The 17498-nt window shown below is 49.1% G+C and overlaps 1 protein-coding gene across 1 annotated transcript; it reads left to right on the top strand.

The window, feature by feature from the left end:
* The first annotated feature begins 2457 nt into the window (after positions 1-2457).
* Positions 2458-8363, top strand: LOC111940928 (serine/threonine-protein kinase PAK 3-like). The gene is made up of 11 exons (XM_023943832.2): positions 2458-2729; positions 3652-3689; positions 4128-4323; positions 4587-4650; positions 5279-5327; positions 5641-5753; positions 6014-6131; positions 6886-6985; positions 7273-7469; positions 7565-7702; positions 7960-8363. Exons 1-11 carry the CDS (start codon positions 2651-2653, stop codon positions 8059-8061), a joined length of 1194 nt encoding a protein of 397 aa, XP_023799600.2. The 5' UTR covers positions 2458-2650; the 3' UTR covers positions 8062-8363.
* Positions 8364-17498: the final 9135 nt, after the last annotated feature.

Genomic DNA, 17498 nt, shown 5'->3' with positions numbered 1-17498 from the left:
GCAATAAAAACCCAAAAGCCTCCAGAGCTCTGCCAGCTTCCTTTCCTTGCCACACCGCACCTAAGGCAGACGGTGCCTTCGGAGCTGTGCGCTCCGGCCGAGCTGTGGCCTTCGTGGCTCTGTGCTGCTTGCCAGCGGCCCAAGGCTCTCCCCCTCACACTGGGGCCCTGCCCCAGCCCAGCCCACCTGCCCTGTAGAGATGTTGTCCCCCGTGACCTGGTGTCCCCCAGGGCCAGCTGCAGCTGATGGCGGGGCAGCAGGAGGGAGCAGTCCCTGCTTGTCCCCCGCTCCAGGCCATCACTTGGCATGGGAGAGGAAAGGAGGGCTGAAATGGCACTAAGGCTTCCTAAGGCTTCCCTCCTGTAAACCTCTGGGGCACCAAAGCGCTCTACTCAAGGGGGTCTGGGGCCCTGCACATGCTTTTCCGTGCTGAGGTGTCCTTCTTCCTTCCCTCAGCCCTACAGCCCTTCAGCCCTACAGCTGCTTGATGTGAGCTGCCTGGGTATGGGAAAACAAATGGGGGACGCAACAGAGAGCACACTTGAGCTTCTGTCCTGGCCTTGCAGAGCTACAGCCCATGGCATAGGCACCCGTTGATGAGAAGGGAAGAGCTGGGCAAAGAACAGCATGTTCTCTATCAAGGCACAAGCTTTCAAAGTATCAATGTGTTTAAAACCATGTGGTTTTGGAACACAAATGATTCTGTAAGGGATGGGAAATTTGTTGCTTGGGGTTCTCACTACTTAGAGCTCTCACTGCTTGGGGCTGCAATGGGACATCATCTGAACCTTGAAATCAAGAGATGACTTCAGTGACTTCAAGCACTTCAAGAAACCACTTCAACCTCTTTTCTGCTTGCACTTCCAATCAACCTCGGACTTCTTTTTGCTCGGCCTTGCATTTCCTTTAGCCAAAGCTTCCTGCTTAAGCTACTTTTAGCTGCCCTCCTTTAGAGTCCCGTCTCTCGGTCAGCGCAGCACCTAGAAACTGGGGCCAAAGAGATGCTTTCAAATGGAGGATCCATTTCTTCTGGCGAACTACTGCAGATTTGCAGCACTAGAATTGCAGGGTAGAGCCGAGCCATTCAGCAATTGCTGAAAGTTTCAAATGCCCCCCTCAGCATGCCAAGTGTGAAGAGCCCAGTGGAAAGCTCCTCCAAGACACTGTGCTGCCCCCCAGCAGCAGGGCATGTGTCTGGGCTGAGTCAGCAGGAAAGTAAGCTAAGCCTCGGATCATCATTCCACCGGGAGCAGAGTTGATTTCCAGAGACTTGCATTGCATTCCCTTTTTCCCCCTCTCCCAGCCAGTCCATGAAGCTGCCCCCTGCATTTAACTCGGGCCTTTGCCAGAGAAGGGAACGACGGCATCTCCTTTGCTTTGGGCTGTGGCCATCCAAATGTCTGCAAGGAATCTTGCAGGGAGCATGGAGCCTGGGCAAACATCTGTGAGGGTGGGGATTTGGACCGTTCAAAAGGGGCCTTCTTTGGGCTCCACATCTGCGTGGCATTGCAGAGCGGTGGCTGCTACCCGAGCTCCAACACAACAAAACTGAGGCGGCCCGAGATTCAGCAGACAGCTCCTCTGGGTGTTCTCTGCCCTTCATTTGCCAGAGAAATGGCACGAGGGAGGAGAGGAGCTTGGTGTCAGGAGATAAGCCAACACCTCCCTGCCACAAATGGAGCTCGGGCTCCCAGCGCAGTCACAGCAAAGGTCAGCAGGCACCTTCGTGCTCAAGAAGCAGCTGCGCACTGCAATACTGCTGGAAATTCATTTGCTTTGCTTCTTTTGTCCCCCACGTGTCATGGAAGAAGTTCGGTGTCGTTGTTGGACACAGAATGATTCCCACAAACACAGCTCAATGTGTGATAGAAAAAGAGAGAGATTTATTCCATTGTTTCAGTATTTAGTGATCCTCGACAACGACCAGGGCTTGGATAGGTAGGTTACTGCCTTCCCAACCACACTGGTCGTGAGAAATATCTATTACAAGGCATACCTTTAATGGAATGGATGAACATCTATGTTTATAGATAATATCCTCAGAAAGTGGGTAAAAACTATGAAAACAAGATCAGAGGGTTTAATTCTCAGAGCAAAAGTTCGGCTTTTGAGAAGCAACTAAGAGGCCAGCCGGAAGAAGCACACTTGCTCTTCGTCATAGCCTTGGGGCCCAGAAGTGGGGTTTGCTTTGCTTTCTTGACATCCTTCTTCCTTCCCAGGCCTCTCCTTGGGCTAGGGAGCTGCAGGATGGCTGCATTTGCTGAGCTGCCCCAGCAAGCCTGGAGCACTGCGGCACGCCCTGTAAGGATTTCTTTGGCTGCTTTATGACTGAGGGCAATTTCCCAGGCTCCTCTTTTGCCTCGGCTGGACACAAGATTGGGTTGCTGGGCACAACGACGGCAGCAAAGCCAGAGCTGCTGCTATTGTGAGGTCAAGGGAGCGCTGCCACGTCACAGTGCCGTCAGCGCGGCGTTGTCCCGGTGCGCGCAAGGCCCCGTTGTTCCAGGGCAGCTCTTGCGCTCGCTGGCTCGCTGCAGGAGGACCCTTGTGAGCAAGGAGTTCTCAGCAGACGGCCTGCACCCCGAGAGGAGTCTTGCTATTTCCCTTGGGTGCCATTGCGCATTGTGCAAACCCGCACAGCACTGCTAAAATGATCGAGCAAGTCTGTGCCGTGGTTTGCAGTGTTTTCTCCGTGGCATATTCTGGCTACTTCCTGGCTCACCTGACAGGTAAGGAAAGCTCACTCCTGGAGGGAACATCTCCTTGCCTTGTGCTTCACTCTGCTCCTTATGCCCATGGAGGGAGCCAGTATAGCTGGCAACAAAATTGCCATGAAGATGCCAGCTTTCCTTTGCTAAAGCTCCTGCCAGGGGCATCGGCTGCGAAGGGGGTGTCTGTACTCGCTGCAGGGTGGAAAGTATTTGCATTGGAACCTGCTGCGGCCGTGCTCTCTCCACGGGAGAGCGCGTGGCAGCGCAGTCTGTCATTTCCTCAGCTTGCTGCTTCAAGCTGCAAATTGCAAACTCGAAGGAGAGATGCTCAGTAGGACCTGTAAAAACTCCGGGATTCTCTCCAGAGCTGAGGGAAAGCGTCTTTTGCTCCAACTCCTGCCGTGAGAAGCCTTGGCTGTGTGGCTTGAGCCTTTCTGGTGTGCCAAAGAGAGCGATTGCCTTGGCCACCAAGCGCAAACTCCAAAGCCAGTTAGGCTTTGCTGCTGAAGCCGGGAGCTGTTCCCGGGCTGCTCGAGCAGAGGGCTGCCACAGCTGAGGGGCCCTTTGGGGCCGCTTGGCTGGGCTAGTGTCTTCAGCCAATGCATGGGAATCCCTGCATGCAATTGATGTGAAAAGCTGCTTGTGCTTCTGGGCAGAACAGAAGCTCTGGCTGTTAATGAACAACTGGCATTTCCATGCCTCTCTTTCTATTTCTCCCCTGACAAAAGACATCCAAATGTAGACAGAGCATAGTACGGTGTCCTTGTCCTTCGCTTGCTTGCTTGCTTGCTTGCTGTGGGACAGAGGTCTTGGTCCCCTCAGATGGGAGGGATGTTGGGGAAGGGAAATGCTCTCTGTTGGGACTGACTTGTCTGGTGGGAGTCGCCAGCACAGGCGCTTCTCTGAGGGCCTCTGCTTCCTTTCCCCTTGCTGGCTGCAGGTCACTTCACCCGTGGATGGAGACAAGCGTGTCCTTTGGTGAGTGAGTGGCAAAGGAGCCTCTGACCTTGCTGGCGTGTAAGAATTGTGCAGCAAGCTGTGAGCTTGGCCTGTTGCACTGGAGTGGAGAGCGGCAGGCGGGGAGGCTGAAGGAAAGCCCAGCTGCCTGTTGGCATCAGCGGGAGCAAAGGCAGCACTGGCTCTTTCCTAATTTTCCCATTAAGAGCCTTTCAAGAGAGGAAAGCCAAGTGTGGCAGCCCAAAAGGTGTCTTGCTGATTGTAGCCGGGGTGCAAGATGAAATGGCAAGATGGAGGAGCACCCAATTCAGCCATCTCCATAGGCTTTGGATGGCTCAGAATGCCATTTGTATCAAAGTCTAGGATTTCCCCTTAGTCCAGGTGCTTGGGCAGCTGAAGAGCAAGCAGCTCCTGAAGGATTGGCTGCTGCCAGTGTGTCTCACTGCTGTCTGTCTGCAGGGCTCAAGGGCAGGGTCGGCACCTCCTCTGGCTCCCTCTCTTGTGGAGGAAGAGGCTGAAGAGGAGCAAGAGCACATCAAGCCCCCAGCTGCTGTCCCTCCACGGCCCCAAAAGGCTCCCGCAGCTGCCGGCACTGGGTCCGGCAGCCCCGCCCAGCCGGCGGAGACGAGAGAGGAGCAGAGGCTGATGAGACTGAGTACGTCTGCTGCATTTCTGGCGGGTTAGAGTAGAATGCTGCTGTTCTTTCAGGCAGATGGGATTGGCTTGCCTCTGCCTGAGCTGCCTTCTGCGGCAAAGACACAGGCAGCGATTGTTTCTGCTTGAGCACAAGGCTGGCACTTAGCCAGTGGCTCGGCCCCAGGGAGCTCTCAAGCTGCCGACTGGCAGTGGGGGCTGCATTTTGGATGGTCTGGGAAGCGGCGTCTCTGCAGTGCGCCTTGCACTGCTTCTGTCTTTCAGGGAGCGTTGTGAGCCCGGGTGAGCCAAGGAGCAAATACACGGCCCTTGAAGAACTTGGACGAGGGTAAGCGTGACAAGGTCTGCTCCTTGTACAACAGCGTGGGCCAGGGCTTTCGCTGCTGCCATATCCAGCGCCAAGTCCAAACACGGTCCAGCGCTGGCTTTTCCTCCTGCCACCTCTCACGACTGCCGAGTCAAGAGCAAGCAGATGGCATCATCCAAGACAACCTGGTGCTGGCAGTGTCTTGCTTGTGGCAAGGAGCAGGAGCTGGAGGATCTGCTGGCCCTGCAAGCTTGATGGGCCAGCAGAGCACCTTGCCAAACAAGAGCTGCCAGATAATAGTTCTCAAAGACAGTGTTTCCAAAGTCTGTCTTGTCCACTTTATACACACACACACACACACAGACACACAGCCTTAAGAGCCCCACTTTCTTGTGCGTTTGCTTCGGAAGCAAGTGCGTGTGTGCCTTGGAGATTTGCAGCAGCTCTTGGTCTTCATGTTAGACCCGAGTGTTCTCTTGGACACCCTGAAGGTCCCAGGGCGGCTGGGCTGATGTGCTCTTGGCTGAAGAGACACTGCAGCCAGGCTCTTTGGAAAGAGTGCAGCAGGCAGCGTGGGGAGATCCCCTGCCTAGACTGGCTTTCAATGCCAGGGACTAAAGGGCTTTTTCTGCTGCCCTTTTCTTTCTAGGGGCTTTGGAGCTGTTTATAGAGCCCTGGACGCCAGCACAGGCAAACAGGTAAAGGGTCAGCAGCCCCGGCGGATTGTGCAGCTCCGGAGTGCTTCCCCCGCTGCTGGCAACCGTGGCTGGAGCTTTGGCCGGCCGCTCCGTCTCTGCAGCAGAGGCTGCTCGTCAGAAGCACAGATTGGGCTCAGTGTGCAGAATGCTGCATTTGGGACGGGCTTTGGTGCTTGTCTTAAGCTCTGCTGTCTAGTAACAAGGCAGTTTGGTAGAGCTCGGCTGCGTCGTTGCACAAGCACTCACTCCGTGTTCCTTGTGATCTGTTGCAAGGAGCAACTGGTCAAGTGAGCTGTCCTCTATGTCCTTTTAGGTGGCTATCAAGAAAATGATGTTGGAAGAGGAGGATTGCGAGGAGCTGGCTGTCAATGAAATCGTGGCCATGAGGGACAACAGGAATCCCAATATTGTCATCTACTTAGACAGGTTGGGCTGTTGGCATGTCAGCGTTCCTTCAGATAGTGCAAGGCAGAAATGAGCAAGCCCTTTGGTCAGGGGCACAAAGCAGAGCTGCTTGTGCTTTCTCTAGTCGTGTCCAGCAGATGGGAGAAGGTTGCCCTTGGTGTGCAAGAATCTCTTCTGGCACATGTAGCTTGGAGAGCAGTGGCAAAAGCCTGGCTCAGGCCCTCGGGTGACTGAGCTGTGCCCGTTGCTCTCTCTCCATGCCGTGCTTTTTCTTCTTGCAGCTACCTGGTCAACGAGGAACTCTGGCTGGCGATGGAGTTCATGGACGGCGGCACGCTGTTTGATGTGCTCAGGGCAGTGTACCTGGAGGAAGGACAGATAGGCGCTGTCTGTCGGGAGGTGAGGGATGGCGCCTGTGCCGGCCCTGGCCTGCACAGGATGGTCCTTGTCAGCCGGTGGGGAAGAAGAGCAGAGGTTTCTTGCTCACACCTTTGTTTTGGTGCTGCTGTCACGACACCAGGAGAAGAGCGAGCATCTGAAGAGAACTGCCTGCCGTTGTCCCCGCACTTGTCCAGGCTCTCTTCTCACTCTCTTATGTGGCGTCTGTCCTCTGACACTCGTGCTCGCTCACTCGCTTGCTTTCACTTGTTTCCTCTTGGCACCTCTGCCTCTCTGCGTTTGCCTGGAGCGTGTCTGTCTCTCCTGAGCCCCTTGCTGCTCCAAGGCAGCGTGCTGCTGGCTGAATTTCTAAAGGGATTAGAAGGGATGTGCTGAGCTTCAAAGGATAGCACTGCAGCCCAGATGGCACTGGATTCTGCAACAGGTCTATCGTGCTGCTTCCTCCTCTGCTGCCGCAGCTCTGCCAATAAAATCTTTGCCATGCCACTGGTCCAGTCAAAGATACAGCCAAAAGTCCCGTGCTTCCTACCAAAGGCAGGAGGGGCTCTTGGAAGCTCAGATGCCTTTGCTTCAGAAGACAGAAAACACTTGTAAGAGTGCTGAAGCAGCAAACTCTTCCTCTTGCTGACAGCATGATGCTGTGCTCACAAATTCCCTGAGAAAGCTGTCAATCTCCTCCAGCCCTTTCCTTTCTTGTGGCATGAAATCGGGTGGCCTGAACTTTTTCCCTTTGCCTCCCTCCTTTCTCTCTCAGTGCCTGCAAGGTCTGCATTTCCTTCATTCCCGCCGAGTCATCCACAGAGACATCAAGAGCAGCAACGTTCTTATGGGCACCGACGGATCGGTCAAATTGGGTGGGTATGGGCGGTCAGGCGCAGCGTAGCCAGTATGTGCTGTGGGGCTGCTTTTGGGGTGACTGCCAGTCGCCCAGAAGCGCTGCTTGGCCAGCAGGGGCATGCTGAGGGCAGTTCTCAAGTGAAGTTTCTGATTTCCCGGGCTGCAGACGTGCGGAAGCAGAGCACCGCAGCTTTTCCAGCCCGGAAAAAGATCGAGCATGGCCTTGTCAGGCTTGGAATGGGCAATGCTTGTGGCTGGTTTGCCAGCGGTCGCTGTCTTTGACAGGCTTTGTCTTTCTCCTCAGCTGACTTTGGTCTCTGTGCTCGGCTCAGCCCTGAGTGCAGCAGCTGCCACTCCAGCGTCGGCACTCCCAGCTGGATGGCACCAGAAGTGGTGAGAGGAGAAGCCTACGGCCCCAAAGTGGACATCTGGTCCCTGGGCATCACGGGGCTGGAGATGGTGGAAGGGGAAGCTCCTTACCAGAGGGAGCCCAAGTTCAGGGTAAGCTGCAGCTTCCCAAGGGGGCTGTGTGTGGAGAGAGCTGTTGTGCCTAGGAAAGGAGCAGCTTGAGCTTTGTCCCCTTGCCTTTCTCGTAGGTTTTTGAACTGATCGAAAGGAACGGGCCCCCAAAACTGCAAAAGCCCAGGCACCACTCGGCTCTCCTGCGCGACTTTCTGCGCTGCTGCCTGCAGGCGGACCAAGACAGGCGCTGGTCTGCCCAGGAGCTCCTGCAGGTAAGCAAAAGGGAAGCGGCAAGAAGCCCTGGGAGCTGACGACAGCCGCAGGAAGGGATGAAGGGGACTGTGGGCCACGTGGGCCTGGCTGAGCCAGGTGAGCGGCGCAGGAAGGCGCAGGGGCAGAGGCTGCTCTGGCTCCTCTTGCTGTGTCTTGCTGCTAGCCCAGGAATCGTGCTCGAGTGCCAGAGGCTGAAGAGAAATCTGTCATCTTGGAAAGTAAGGCTCCCTTTCCTGTTTGTTTTCTCTCTGGGCAGCATCCGTTTGTGACCTCAGGCCAGCCTGCCTCCAGCCTGGCTGCTCTGATCCTCTCAGCCAAGCAAGCGCAGGAAGACCGGAGAGGAGAGGCTTGCGCCTGAGGAAGCCTTTGTGCCGCGCCAGCCACAAGGAGTTCAAAGGGGATGGATGGTGTTTGGACAGAGAGTCAGCCATCCATTCAGTTTTTTAAGGAGGTGTTCATTTGTTTGGAAGTTTTTGTTGTATGGAATTTGTCCATTTAGCTGTTTTTAGTTCATACCTCCGTTTTTTGGGTTTTTTTTTCTCACATGCTTAGTTTATAATTTAGGGAAAATAGGGAGCAACTTCTTAGAGCTATAGATTTTAGAAAATGGAGATAGTGGAAGATTGTTTTCCTTGGAATAAACTGTTATTAATACAGGTATCTCTGAGCTTTCTTTCCTGGAAATTGATGTATTTTCCTAGTTGTATATAATCTGCGAGAGGAAAAGCTGTTATGCCGTGGGACTGGGTCATACCTGTGTCACAAGCAGTCCGCATGAAGAGGTCACTTGGAGTACAGAATGATGAAGATGTAGAATTAGAGGATACTTTGTTTCATACATTTATTTCAACCGGCCTGGCAAGAAAACTCTCAAATATGCAGAGTGTTGGGTGGCTCCCTTCCCTTCCATGGTGTAGTAGCTGAGCTGGACAGTCCCTGTCAGAGGCCCAAAGAATAGGCTGAGGTGAACAGGTTTGCGAACCTGAACTGGGGAATGCCCATGGGCTGGTGAGAGACACTCCCAGGTAACGTACATCAGGTAATGAAGTCACATTCAGGACAACACCAGGAGGCAGATGTGCAGTCCTTCTTGGTGGCCTCTGGTTCTGAAGATGTGAGGGTGATCTGCAGGAATGACAATTTTGTTCCCACTCTCTTCTCAATATGTCACCAGTGGCATATAATGGCATTCTCCTAGTGACATCTGGCCCTTCCTCCCTGCTCCTCATTTCCTCCCTTTTCACCCCACACACACTCCAGGGACCCTCTGGGCCAACCTCATGCCCTACAGGTGTGGGCTGCCGCCAAGGCCTACAGCATGGTTCCCACTCTACTGCATGCTTGGCCTCTTCCCACACCTTGGCCCAGCTGCTGTTGCCGCCTGTTGGATAGCACACAACGTGCCACACCTATCCGCGACCAGTTGGACGGAGGAGCTCATCAAACAGGTCCCCACTACCCACAGCTCACCCCCCAGCACTTTCCCCACCAAGCTCTCACTCCATTTGGACTCTGTGTGCTCAGACACCCACAGCCAGGGGCTGCTTATGGACTGGATGCTCCTTGAGTGGTGCCCATATGCCCAATTGCCACACCTCTCCACTCCTCTTTTAAGTTAATTTGCAAGTGTTTTTCCTCTTCACACAGTAGCAATGTATCTGTTGATCTGCATTGGCTGTCATCATTTAAGCTTCATCACTGTCATGGGTGACTTTACCTTTAAGATAGCTCTGGGGGCTATGGAATTTGAAGCTGCTGGTGGCTGATGGAAGTCTTTTCTCCTGACCAATTATCAGTCATTTCTAAGAATTGACAGCAGTTTTGACCATTGAAAAGCGAGATCAATTTGTGAACACCACCTGAAGATTTAAAGCCAGAGCTCTCTAGTTCTCTTTGGGTTTCTGGCTTCTGACAAGGTAACGAGGCTCTGTCTCGGCCTCCTCCCCCCGTCCAGGCCGGACAAGGCCGCAGAGGGGAGGGGCGGGGAGAAACAGAGCCGGCCAGCCTGGCTTAGTTTTCAGTTTCTGCTGCTGGATTGAAACCTCACACCATGAACACTCGCAGCTTTTCCAAGACTTTAATTCTTTTACTACCTGGATAAAATGTACAGATTACTCCTTTCTCCCAGAGCAACAGAGAGAGAGAGAGAGAGACAATCAACATGAAGAAGACAGTGAAGAACAGAGTTAAGTTTTAGATGGGGAAGAGAGAATAAGGAGATGCTTTATAAGCTGAAATATTTTTCTGTTAAAGTTATGGAGATGGACAATTGTGTTTTGAAAAGACTCCTTTAATTCATGAAAGACTATATGGGGAGGAATGGAGTGTTCAAAGTGTGGATTTTGAGTAAAAGGGAGAGTAAGTGTAATACAGTGAGGTGCTGGAACAGAGTGAAGTGAAGATTTGAGGCCTTGAGGGCAATGAGAAAACTGTTTTCCAGAGAAGCTCACCGAGACAGATGAAGAGAACTTTTGCCTTTGAATAACTCATCCTTAAAAAATGACATCCCTAGACTCACTGACCCATACACACCTCAGAGTTATGTGAAACGGGAGGAGTGAACTGATGGCAGGATTTCCAGGTAGCTGGCATCAGAAAAAAATGGAAAACTATAACAGAAAAATAGTTTTCTTGTGAGAAACTCCACAGATTAGCAGAAGAAGACTTCTGTTTCTCTACAAAGGCTGATGAAAAGACTCTAGCAGGAATTGGGACTGTTTTAAACACCAAAGTTCCAAAGTTGTTTGTCTCTATGTTGTCATGTGAACAAGGGAATGGTGGGTAGTGGGGGATAAAAGGGTTTCCTGGAGGTTTATTCTGGTGTTCTTATTCTTGTAGTTTTGTTAATAAGCTTTCTTTATTCCTTTTAAGTTTTAAGCCTGTTTTGCTCTTGTTCTAGTCCATATCTCACAGCAAGAAATAAGTAAGTTTTCTAGTAATTTTTCAGTTACTTCTTTAAAACCACGACCATCAGTTGTCTATAGATCTGTAAAAAAAGGCTCTCAACCCAAGGCAAATTCACGGTATTTTGTTTTTCCTCTTCCGGAAAGGCAGAGGGTCTTGTCATCTTCTGTCAGCTAGACTTTGATTCCCATCCTGCCTCTGGCTCACAGCAGGATAAACATAGTTGATTAACTGCTAAGAAGATCTGCTAGCAAAGGTCACAGTCAGAGCTAAGCATGAGGCTTCTCTCCCTCCCCTGAATACACATCTTGGTGTCTAGGCCTGGTGATTTCCAGGAGCACCTAAGCCACTGCCAAAGAGAAAAGTCTCACTATTGCTGGTTTGGACATGGATTTTTTGTAGGATTTTGATCTGTATAGACAGTAATTTACAGGAACTGTATCTTTGATATGAAGTGCCTTCAAGCATCATTTCTAAGCATAATGAGCAATGAAGTCCAGATGCTAATGAGTCATGGTAGTTTGAACTCTGTAACATTGTGGGACAATATCACAAGACATGTTATTTTTGCGTGCTTCAGGTGTTGAAAACTTAGGCTTCTTCTTGTCCACACTTTTCTTTCTCCCCTTCAGAAAGCTGCATGTCCAAATACTAATTTCTTTCTCAGTTTGGCCATATGGCTTTACCAAGATACAAGTTTTGTACTTTATAGTCAGCCACTGAAATAAGAAAGGAACACATTGAATGAAAATTCAAGTTCTGAAGAGTAGTGTATGTTGAGGTGGGTAAAGGGAGAAGAAGAGAAATTATTTTAAAATAAATTAAATTAAGAACAGAGCCCTCATCTAATATTCTAGGATCTGCATATGAGACTAACTCTCCTCCTTTCCTTGCTCACAGCCAAAAACATAGTTTGATTCTTTCATGTTATCAGCTACCCAGAGGAATACTGGAACTTTTCAGTGAATTTGCCAAGGCTTGCTCTACTTCCTTGAGGGGCCTTGTCTTCCTAAGAATGGGATACCTTTGCTAGTATCAATCTAGCAGCTGGAAAAATACTCTTTCTTCCTTGCTTTCCCTCTAGAAATTCCGTGCAGGTTTTACAAGGCAATCTCTAAGAATCTACCTCTTTGCTTTTACATTGAACACACCCAGCCCTAGATCATAAGGTGCCTATTGTTATTATCTTGGTGCTTCGGGAGTAGTGTTTGCTTTGTATCATTCTGATCTAAAGTGGAAGCCTTGAATTGAAGAAGGAGTTAAAAGCCTTTGTGCAAAGTAGGTGACTTGAAAGTGAGTGACTCCAAGTGGGTTAGTCACCCCAAATTCCCACTTTGCAGACACTCAGGCTCAGAAGTGGTTCCTTATTACCTGGTCATATTTTATCTAGTTATAAGAATTTATCTTAGTGTAAATTTTTACAGTATAGATACAAAGTCTCTATACTGTATATATAGATACAAAATCTGCTAGAGATCCATACTGAATTTCTATTTGTGTGATGTGTTTGACCTGTGATCCTACTGTTCAATGCTGACTGGAAAAACGGCACCTTTGCTCTTACCTGTCAGTGTAGAAAATCCTTTCTCATCTGTGTCCCAAGACATGGAGAATTGAACATTAGCTGAAACTCAGCAAATTGAAAAGTACACAAATGACTTCTGTATTCAAATCCATGGACACCCCGTAAGTCCCCGGCTGATGGCTTGAGAGCCGGCGAGACCCCCGCCTAAGAAAGGAGGACTCGAGAGACCTGGCAGGAGGGCCCCGTTGAGAGTGCCTCGGGCATGGGGGAAAAACAGGGCTTACAGAGGTGGGGGAGCCGAGAGACCAGACGCTGGGACAAACATCTAAATCACACAAAAAAAAGTATTATAGATGGTTTTGGTTTTTTTTATATACATGAGAAGGACCTTTATGGATGACATTAACATTATGGACGATTATGGACGGTATGGCTTTTCCTGTGGACTTTTTTTGTCTTCTCTGAAGTTTCTCATTTGTTTTTGGTGTATACCTCCCTGTATCTTCCCGTCTCCTATGTTTCTAAGGGCAGGACAAAGGGTGAAAAATGCCAAGATGGCTCAGGGTTGCTGCCGTCTCCCCGTCACCCCGGTGTCTCTCTGCCATCCCATCCCCTGTTTTCCTGAAGGCAGGCAAGGGACGGAGAACATTCAGAGTGATGCAGGTCTGCTGCCGTCTGCCCGCCGTTCCGTGTCCTCCTTCACCCCTGTCTTTCCATATTCCCTGTTCCCTCTCTGGGAAAGTCCGTCCCGGACCACCCCCCCTTCCTAAGATGCCACTGGCCACACGGTCTGGGATCCCTTGTTTCCCACCTTGCTCCTTCTTTTCTGGCCCTGAACCTTCCCTTCCCCCAGGAACTCCTGCTGCGGTCCCACCCCCTTCATCGGCTTCTCCATCCCTGGGGGCTGTGCCTTTTCCATTGTGGGCAACACCCCCTCTGGGGAAATCAAAACTGGAACCGGAGCTGGAAAGCCAGCGTTTCACCAAGAACATCTAAAGAGGCGACACCTACACCTTTGGAACCAGAGCCGAAGCTGGAGATCTAAGAACTCTGCTCCTCATGAGAGGAGATCTAAGAGCTGCACCATTCCTGAAAGAAAATCCCGAACTGCAAGAGACTGAACTAAAAAAACATTATATTTGTATTGAATACCATCACTGTTTACCGATGTTTAAGTGTTTTTAATTTTGTTTTTTTTGTTTGTTTGCTGAATGTGTTTTGTTATTGAGTATTAGTGTCCCACAAAGCAAATCGGGTGCTCTGGGAAGGAGGTGAGATTTTAGAGTGTAAGTTTTAGAAACATTTTAAGCTTCTAATTCAAATTTGAAAAAAAAAAAGAAAAAAGGAGCAGATGTGGCCACGTGCGTCGAGGAAAATAAAGAGGTACATTGTCCCACCCCAAACCCCTTGTGGGGAGAGGCCCAGGAGTTCTGATTAGGTTTGAGTCCCTGGGGGGTTTCTCCCTTGCTGTGTTTCTAGTGGTTCCTGACCCTGAAGGGTCTCTCACCCTCAAGGGTGGAGACCCTCAAGAGTTCTGTCCCTCAAAAACCCATGCTCAGCCTCTGTTCGGGGCTCTCTGTTCTGGATCTGAGTTTGTTCCCATACATGAATATGGGAATATATGAATGCCGAATAAATGGTTTCATGAACAAAGCCCCGTCTCGTTGGTGTTCCATTCTGGTCCCCAGAACCCTGCGGCTTCCCTGGATGAGATCCTTAAGTTGTGGACTGCAGGAATCCTGCTCAGTCAGGATTACCTGGAATTTCATCTTTCTGCTTGGAGATAGCCAATGGCCCCCCTTTGGTTGTGAAACAGTGGTTACCATGTGTGGCACATAGACATTTATGTGTCTACCCATCGTGAGTTTCCTGGCTTCTTGGATCAGCATCACAGTGGCTGCAACTGCCCAAAGGCATGAAGGCCATCCGGCACTCACGTTGTCAGGTTGTTTGGAGAAGCAGCCTACCGGCCCTTTCCAGCTTCCCAAACATTGGGTCAGCACTCCCAGTGCTACGTGTAGTCTTTCATGTACAAACAGCTGAAACTCTTTGGACAAACCAGGCAACCTTAATACCAAATCCGTTGTCAATGCTTCCTTCAGTTTGAGGAAGGCCTCCTTCTCTGGTCTGCCCCAGGTAATCAGCTGTGTCTTCTGGGCTTCATACAGGGGCTCTGCAATTAGTCCATAGTCCATGATCCACAGGCAGCACCGCTCTTGTCATCCCAAGGAAGACTCGCAGCTCAGGCAGGTTCTGGGGCTCTGGAATGGCACAAATAGCTTGAATACGATTAGTACCCAGCTTACATGGCCCTTGTGGTATTTCACATCCCAGGTAAATCACAGTCTGCTGGGCAATTTGTGCCTTCTCTTTAGATACCTTATATCCTCCCATTCCCAGCTGATTTAAAATTTCAATTGTTACCTCTATGCAGGTTGTCTTTTCCTCTGTAATTTTCAGTGTATCATCAACATACTGTAACAGCAGGTATTGTTCTCTCAGAACTTGCCCTTTTTCAATCCAAATCTCCAGATCTTTAGCCAGCTGGCTTCCAAATAGTGTTGGACTGTTCTTGTATCGTTGTGGGAGTCGTGTCCAGGTGAGCTGGGTTTTCCTTCCATTTTCTGGATTTTCCTGCTCAAAGGCAAACAGTTTCCTACTTTCTTTGTCAAGGGGTATGCAGAAAAAGGCATCTTTTAAATCAAGTACAGTAAACCGTTTATATTTCCCTTTCACAGATGTTAACAATGTGTAGGGATTATCTACCACTGGGTAAATACCTTTAGTTATTCCATTTATTGCTCTCAAATCCTGTACAAGTCTGTACTCGCCATTTGGTTTCTTCACTGGAAATAACGGTGTATTAAATTCTGATTCACATTCTTCTAAAATTTGGTACTTCAGAATTTTTCAATAATCTTTACTATTCCTTGCCATGCTTCTGGCTTTATGGGATACTGTTTAACCTGTACAGCTTTTGCTCCTTCCTTTCATTCTCCATGTACTGGTTGTGCCAATTTAGATTTTCCTGGTATGTCTGTTTCCCATTGTCGTGGTTTTAAACCACTAACTAAGAAAATTACTTACTTCTTGCTGTGAGATATGGATTAGAATAAGAGCAAAACAGGCATACAACTTAAAAGGGAAAAAAAAAAAAGACATTTTATTGACAAACTACAATAATAAGAACACCAGAATAAACTTCCAGAAAAACCTTTCCATCTCTTATCTACCCACTATTCACTTGTTCACATGACAACAGAGACAAAAACTCTGGAACTCTGATGGTTAAAACAGTCCCAATTCTTGCTAGTCTTTTTACTAATCTTTATAGAGAAACAGAAGTTTCTTCCTGTTAATTTATGGAGTTTCTCACAAGAAAACTATTTTTGTTATAGTTTTCTATTGCCCTAATGTTAGCTGCTCAGAGCTGCTATTATTAGAGTTCACTCCTCCCATTTTCACATCACTCTGAAGTGTGTATGGGCCATGCGTCTAGAGATAGCATTTTTAAGGATAAGTTATTCAAAGGCAAAAAAAGTCTTCTTCATCTGTTTCTGTGAGCTTCACCAGAAAACAGTTTTCTCATGGCCTCTCAGGGCTTCAAATCTCTCAACAGTTTTTTTCATGGCCTCTCAAGGCTTTTAATCTCCCAGTACTTCACTATACTACAATTACTCTTTACTCAAATTTACACTTTGAACACTATTCCTCTCTAGATCTTATATCATGAATTAAAGGAGTTCTTTTCAAGACTTCATTGTCCATCTCCATAGTTTTAACAGGGAGATATTTCAGCTTAATTAAAGCATCTTCTTAATTCTCTACCTCTTCTGAAGCTTCTTTTCTTTCCTGTCACTGGTAGTTTATAAAGTCTCTTTTCATGTTGATCTCTCTCTCTCTCTCTCTCTGGATAAAAAGATTAATCCGCAAGTCTCATCTGGGTAATGAAAGAGTTAACATCTTGCCTAGGCTTTTGTAGATGGTTCGGAGATCTCTGCCGAACAGGAGCTGGAGCCGTCTGCGATGGAAAGTTCCTCATGGCTGTTCTGGAGCGTGTAGTCTCTGCTCCAACCCGCTGCAAGTCCAGGGCCTCCTCCTTTCTTCACTGGGCAGTTTCTAGTGAATGTAGTTACAGCAAAACCTGCAGCCGAGCCAGAGATTGGCTCGGCCCGGGCTCGAGGAAAACCTTCCCCAGGCCCCCCCATCTCCCGGCCTGGAGACGGGGCAGGCCCGGCCCCATCCCCGCCCAACCGCATGGCCTGGGCAGGGACGGGAGGCCTGGAGCTCCACCACCCTCCACAGCCAGGAAACAAAGACAACTCAGAGAGCTCTGCTTTTACATTTTAAGGTAGGGTTCACAAGTTGATCCCACTTTTCAATGGCCTAAACTGCTGTCAATTCCCAGCAATGACCGATAATTGGTCAGGAGAAAAGGCTCCAAGCACTTCCCAGCAACTCCAACTCCCTTAAAGGTAAAGTAACTCCATGACACCCATACAGAGGGAATTACTGCATCCTCTACTTCCCAAGAGATAGCAGGGACTGGTTTTATCTTTAATATTTGTCCTGTCTTTGAATCAGGCATTTTCATTAAAAGTTCCCCGTTCTCAAAAGTTATCACTGCCATCAAGTTTTGCAATAAATCTCATCCTAAAAGTGGAATTGGAGACTCAGGCATATATAAAAATTCATGTGTTGACACTTTGTTTCCAAAACACAAATCCAGGGGTTGCAGGAATGGTCGATTCTCCTCCTTCCCTGTGGCTCCCACTATTCTTGCTGTTTTGTCTCCAATTTGCCCTTTTACATCATTTAGCACAGAATATGTAGCCCCCATATCCACCTGAAATTTTACTTCTTTATCTCCCAATTGTATAGTTACTAAAGGTTCTGGTATTGGTTGTTGCTCCGATTCGTGTCAGCTGCTGTACTCCCCCAGCACCATTAAATTTGAAGCATCCTGATTCTGATTGAACTGATTGCCCTGGTTAAACCAATTCCGGCATTCATTTTTCCAGTGCCCCTCTTGTCTACAATAAGCACATTGATTTAACCCTAATCTTGGCAAAACCCATCCCCCTCGTCCTCTGCCAAGTCCTCCCCTCCCCAGTCCTCGACCACCTCTGCCACGTTCTCTGAAACCTGGATTCTCTCTTCCTTGGATCACTGCCAAAAGATTTTGCTGCTGCTTTTTACTAACTTCCTTTGCCCTCTTATTGTATACTTTCCAAGCCACTTCAAGTAATTTATTCAAATTCCTGAAGTCCTCTCCTTCTAACTTCTGCAATTTTCTCCTAATATCATCCTGCGACTGCCCAAGAAAAATGAACACAAGCTGAACATTCACTTGTTCTCTTTCTAAT

Source organism: Cyanistes caeruleus, chromosome Z, assembly GCF_971803275.1.
Source record: "Cyanistes caeruleus chromosome Z, bCyaCae1.hap1.1, whole genome shotgun sequence".
Taxonomy (NCBI): Eukaryota; Metazoa; Chordata; class Aves; order Passeriformes; family Paridae; genus Cyanistes; species Cyanistes caeruleus.
The sequence above is the reverse complement of the archived record's forward strand: the minus strand, read 5'-3'. Positions and strand labels throughout refer to the sequence as shown.

Bases quoted from the DNA above. Each gene is read 5' to 3' on its own strand.
- LOC111940928 (XM_023943832.2), top strand. From the start codon at position 2,651: ATGATCGAGCAAGTCTGTGCCGTGGTTTGCAGTGTTTTCTCCGTGGCA. The intron at 2,730-3,651 runs GTAAGGAAAGCT...TGCTGGCTGCAG, and splicing joins CTTCCTGGCTCACCTGACAG to GTCACTTCACCCGTGGATGG. The intron at 5,328-5,640 runs GTAAAGGGTCAG...ATGTCCTTTTAG, and splicing joins ACGCCAGCACAGGCAAACAG to GTGGCTATCAAGAAAATGAT.